We start from the raw sequence: 6,000 nt of genomic DNA, 5'->3' as shown, positions 1-6,000 counted from the left end.
CTTCACCTTAGTGAGCTTGGATTGTGTTTGAGGCCATTGTAGGCAATGCCTTCCATTATTTCCCAGGGAACATGCAAAGTCATTTACAATCTTGGAAACAATAGAGTGCTCTACAGCCAAAATGCTCAGAGACATATATGCATCTCATTCTAGATGACGGCCTAAGAATAGCAATGGCCACTTTTCACTGTATGGAAAATACCTTGCTTGGCACATTTTATAGATACTATGGAATCCTTCCTTGGCGTAAGTCATTGCGGACAAGAGAGCAGACCACATCAAACAATTCAATTGGAAGGTGAAAAACCTCTCGAAATTATGCGTCATCCACATGAGCAAAAGAAACATAATGATCCCACTAGTTAATCAAAGATCTAAGCTTAACATACCATGAAACAAGTGGCTATTCGCAGACATCAATGTCATTTATTGGCACCGGCACAATTGTCCATAAAGACAATAGTCGTTGTAGAAGAAAGGCATTGTCATCTTTGGTTTCTTGGTCTTTGGATGACATATGTGCATTTTGAACACATATGTCAAGAGCTTGGCCAAGCATTGTCAGCATTGTGAGAATGGTTTGCAGTAATTTAATAAGTGTCAAGCTTGTCCTTCGTGCCATTGCTGATAGACGGAGATCAACCTCTACAGACTGAAGGGGTGTGTTGTTCAAGCTACTGTTTGTGTCACTTGATATTGGTGAGTGGCTCTCCATCTTGGTAGAGTGGAGTGCATGTTTTGCAATGCAATATTTGTTTGAAAAGCAAAGGGTTTTGATGTGGACTATGGAAAATGGTCCATTTCACGTGGCCACGTAACTTCACGTGTAGGTGCTAAGAGCCCTAAGTGTGGCGTGGTTCTAAGTTCTAACTTGCACTTTCAAGCTACAAAAAAAAAAACAAACGTGAAACACAAACAGCATGACAGATTTCCTTAAAGAAATCACTATTAAATATTTTAAAAACAGGGTTAGGTCATATTTTTTGTTAAACGATAATTATTTTTTCTGAAGATGTTGGTATTAACGTTTTAGACTTAATGACGGCAAAAATCGTTCCGAGAGAAGAATTAGATCTCAGGGGGTGAAGAATCTCTCTACTGACAGACAGCGAGCGAGCGAGGATGCATCGACAGAAACAGCAGCAGCAACAACAGAAGAATTACACAAACGCTTGTATTACACTTCACCAGCCATGGGCGTCTCTGCTCGTTCATGGGATCAAGCGAGTGGAGGGCCGCTCCTGGCCTGCCCCTGCTGAAAGTAAGCTTGGTCCCTACTGATCTAATTACAGCTGATTTAACACTAAAGATCAGTCTTTTTTTCCCCCCTTTCGCGTTTACCCTGGCCCGAAAACAATAAATTTAAAAACACGCCACACACAGAGAGAGAGAGAGAGAGAGAGAGAGAGAGAGAGAGAGAGAGAGAGAGAGAGAGAGAGAGAGAGAGAGAGAGAGAGAGAGAGAGAGAGAGAGAGAGAGAGAGAGAGAGAGTGTGTGTGTGTGTGTGCGTGCGTGCGTGTGTCTTCATACACAAACTTTTCTCTGAAAAATTTGGAGGGATTTTTGAATCAAATTACCTGTGTTTAGCTAAAGATTTTGTAAAGCTCAAGGTTTTAAACCTTCTATTGTAAAATTTGAAGGCTTTTTTTGACATTTTTGCAATTCATCTGAGAGAGAGAGAGAGGTGTGCCTGAGCTAAACTCTTGGTCCAGTTCTCTCGGGCCGGTTATGGATTCATGCAGCAGCCAAAGTTCCTGACCCAAATACCATAGAAGCAATGGAGAATTTTTATCGGGAAGTTTATAAGGTTGATGGAGCGACCAATATAAAGTTTCCTGAGCACTACCCTGTGTCTGTGCTTTTAGGTGAGATGGTTCTTATGCCTGTACTTATAAATAATATATGCATTTGCAAGCTTCAGTTGTTAATAACATGTCCTTTTGAAGGTTGTGTACAGGTAGTTGGGTGTGTCAAACTAGAGGAGCTTGTATGCTGGGAAGACTTGTCACAAGGAGTAAGAATCAATCTATGTTTGTGGCATTATGTTTTTTGCATCTATAAATTACAAAACCTTCCATCCTATGCCAAGCTGCTGCTATGAATCTCTTAAATGAGCCATCTTGTACAGGTGCGTTTGGAGGGTCAAACAGACTTTTGTTGGCTCTGTGAGGACCCACAGGTTTTCAGTTTTGTTTTTATGGTTTCTCTCATATGTCAGCACTAAACACAAGTTTGTATTATGCTGCTAATGAAGTCAAGTGTTGATTTTGCCCATTATTGTCATCTTAAGCTGGTTTGTTTGCAGCTGGATCTGTATTGGTAATTTTTGAACTTTGATGAGGAGCTCATTCCCTTTTATAGACATTGGAGAGTTGGAAATGGCTCTCTGTGTTGATCAAGTAAAATTTAAGGCCTTAAATATCAGACAAATTATCATGCATTTTGGCCTAATTCAACTCCACAAAAACAGCCCCAAAAAAATCTTGCAAAGGTTAATTTATTTTATTCGGTAGTAGGATGTATGCCCAAAAATCTCCTATAAATGGACATGCTGTAGGCATACCCCACTGACTCACTTGATTGTTCCATTTCCTCACTTTCAGTACCAGATTTAATCTCCCCTTGCTGCCATGAGCCTCATCAGGACCTGCTGCTGATATTTTGGTGGCTCCACACTACCCAGCCAGTTACTGACCCTGCTGCTGGTACTGCTGCTCTGCTATTGGAAGCTGCTGCCCTTGCTGCTGGATTGCCCCCCGAGCTACATTTCATCTCTTCAAAGTTGATGACCTACTACTCCACTTCATAACTGGATGTGTTTTGATTGGGTACAGCTCTTGGTTTCTGTGTTTTTTCAAACTAGTTGCTGTCTTCTTCACCCAGAGGTTGTCGCCAAGTAGTACATTGCTGCATTCTTCTTGTTCAAGCCCTAGACACTACTGTCTTTCGACATTCAGCTCGCTGCCCTGGTTAGTCCTCTCCGTTAGATTCTTCATCAATGTTGGTGGATTGCTGCACTCAATGTCTGTCCCTCAGCCTGTTCTCTCAAGGGACACTGGTTGTTGGACAGTCTCTGCTCTTTCAACTACCCCATTGTATTTCATTCATTCTCTGACTTTCCTAGTTGTGGCTGTATATGTTTGTGTTTTCTCTCTGCAAGCCCTACCATTTTGTTGCATTGTATCAGAGTAGAGGTGGTCTTGAGGGAAAGATCATAGATTTTTTGTGATCAAACAAGGCATGGGAAGAGGACACAATCTAACTTCTAACTTCTCAGATTCCTAGGCTATTATGCCTCTTCCACACTTTCATTTGAGAGGGAACTTTAGTTTTTTTCTATTCCATCCTCCCATTTTAGATTTAATTATCGCAACACTAGTTTGTTTTATGGCTTCCTCACCGTAATTTGATTCCTTGACCATTTGTGTAAATGCCCGCAACAACGTAGTATGCTGAAAAATTATAATATTTGTTTGTTCTGGAGACTTAATATTTCAAGAAATGAACAAAACAAATAATTAAAGTTGAATATGACAATTATTCAGAAAATTACAGCCATGGAAACATAAAAGTAATGGAGACAAAATTTAGGGTTAAAGATGAGTAACCTCCCTGAAGGAATTCATTTTTGCTCAATCCAAGTGCTTTAAGAAAGAGCTCAATTGCAATTAGCTAGAACAAGAGGAGAAATAGTTCTCACTCTCACAAGATTATGTAAACATGTATATGCACACATGCATTACTTCCTATACAGAAAAAACAACTGATTTCTTTACAAGATGAGAATAGAAAGAGGAAAAATCAGCCTTTCTCCATTGATGAATAGAAATACATCCATATGGCTAGCTCTTGTTCTTAAAATGGAAGAAGAGCTTGAGAAAGAGGGGCTGTAATGAATGTTGTGGAGATATGCTCAGCCACATCGTGAGGAGTAGTAGTTCTCACTCTCACAAGATCATGTAAAGATGTATATGCATACATGTATTACTTCCTATACAGAAAAAACAACTGATTTCTTTACAAGATGAGAATAGAAAGAGGAAAAATCAGCCTTTCTCCATTGATGAATAGAAATACATCCATATGGCTAGTTCTTGTTCTTAAAATGGAAAAAGAGCTTGAGAAGGAGGGGTTGTAATGAATGTTGTGAAGATATGCTGAAAATGCAAGAGTATATGACCATGATTGAAATACAAATAACTTAAACATAAACGCAAAATGCAAAAATGCAAGACTCAAAATACAAAACACAAAAGGCAAAATGTAAAATGCAAAAAATACCAATACAAAAGAAAATGTACTCTAAAGTAAATGAATGAACATTGTCCATAAAGAAAGTAATGTACAAAATGCGCAAGGGCAGAGCTCTTGTGGAAGTGGGTCGAGGGAGTAGTCAGAGTGTGACATCCATCAGACACGGAGCCCAAGTACTTTAACCATAGTACTCGGAGTTGAGATTATATTGGAAGTGGAAGGCAACAGGTTGGAAACCAAAATGTAGTAGTCTTTGGGGTAGAATTGATAAACACAGCGATGTAACCGCTTGAAGGTAATGACAACTGATCATTGGAGGTTGTAGGAAGCTAGGCGACATCAGAGGAAGGTGAAGACAATGTTGACTGGGCCACCGCTGTAGTAAATGCAAGCTGCATCACACATTGGAAGTGGCTGGACAGCAGGGCGAATAGTTGGAAACAGTAGCTGGTAGTAGTGGATACCGTGCTAGGGGTTGTTGATAATGTAGCAGTAGTCGTGATGGGTTGGATAGCCAGTGGAGGAAAGATTGATGGTGGCTGGAACCCACAAGACAGGGGATAGGGCAAAATGGTGGGTAGCTTGTATATTTATAGATGAGTAGATTCTCCCAAATTAGGGTTTGGCTTATGGGACTGTTTTGGGGCTGTTTTAAAGAGATGCTATGACTAGGGATGATAGTCATAAGTGGAAGAAGGTTGTGTAGTCAAAGATGGATTTTTTGGTGAAAAATGCTACTCGGGAGCTAGTTCCTTTGCCTATGGGTGAGAGCTTCACGTCTTCATGAAATGGCGGAATGTTCTTGGATGTAAAGATAATCGTAGTAATCATACGCATCATAAGTGTCAACCATGAAGGCTTTTATCTTTTCACTACCACTTGGGTCAAATGAAAATACATGCATCACATGCATATAATAGCCATCTGGATCAAATGAAAAGAGTGTTTCCATAGGGCTGCGCAAATGAATGTTGACCACGATAGGATTGTCCATAGGAATATTGCTCACCATAGAATTGTCCACATGCATGTTGATAATCAAAATCATCTTTCATATCCATAGGTCTGTTTATATGAATGTGGCTCATAATAGAAAGGCTGTCCATACTTACATTGCCCAAAAGATGGCTGTTCATAAGAAGGATGACAATAAAAAGATCCATCCTCATAAGAGTGTTGCCTACAAGAAGTTTGAGACTCTGACCAAAAGAATTATGGCCATCATAACTATCTTTATAACCTTGTTGATTCACTTTTATCATATTGAAATCTTCCATATTCTTCATGAATGGGCTGACAACAACACTCCACTCTCTGTGGTATTAGAGTGGGTTGAGAATAGCATTCCTTGTAGAACGGACCATAACCATAGGGTTGTATCTAGGAAAAGGGTCATTGGTGGGCTGAGCACTTGACAATTGTACATCCCAATTATTAATTGTTGCTACCGCTCGGTCAAATTTGGACTCCATATGATTGAATTTGGATTTCATAGTTTGATTAGGCTGAAAAATTCTCATAATCATATGTGAGAGTTGAATATACTTGTAACCAGCCTTCCTTCCGTGGATTAGTGGTAAATCCTTGATTACAACTTAATTATAGCAGCAAATAGTTAATGCAAATCTGAAAATACAAATTTACCTATTGATCTTTGACAATGTACTCCTGATTGGCCCCAAAATTGGAGCTCCTTTCGGTATTTCTTTAGCTTTATTGAAGAAGAAGTTGATTTACAATGGGATT

The 6,000-nt window shown here is 39.6% G+C and overlaps 1 protein-coding gene across 3 annotated transcripts in view; it reads left to right on the top strand.

The window, feature by feature from the left end:
• The first annotated feature begins 1,027 nt into the window (after positions 1-1,027).
• Positions 1,028-6,000, top strand: part of LOC148035637 (RNA-binding ASCH domain protein) — a 73,028-nt gene continuing 68,055 nt past the window's right edge. Inside the window, exons 1-4 of one of the 3 annotated variants that reach the window (XM_087677630.1) lie at positions 1,028-1,261; positions 1,743-1,865; positions 1,947-2,014; positions 2,129-2,179. In XM_087677630.1, the coding sequence (XP_087533756.1) occupies positions 1,123-1,261; positions 1,743-1,865; positions 1,947-2,014; positions 2,129-2,179 (381 nt within the window). In that variant the 5' untranslated portion in view covers positions 1,028-1,122. Of the gene's footprint in view, positions 1,262-1,712; positions 1,866-1,946; positions 2,015-2,128; positions 2,180-6,000 lie in introns of all 3 variants that reach the window. The other 2 variants (XM_087677629.1, XM_087677631.1) reach the window with 2 other exon arrangements.

Source organism: Lygodium microphyllum, chromosome 5 (genome assembly GCF_053477565.2).
Source record: "Lygodium microphyllum isolate KBCC chromosome 5, Lygodium_microphyllum_v1.1.10, whole genome shotgun sequence".
Lineage (NCBI taxonomy): Eukaryota > Viridiplantae > Streptophyta > Polypodiopsida > Schizaeales > Lygodiaceae > Lygodium > Lygodium microphyllum.
This window is presented reverse-complemented; position numbering and strand designations above follow the sequence as displayed.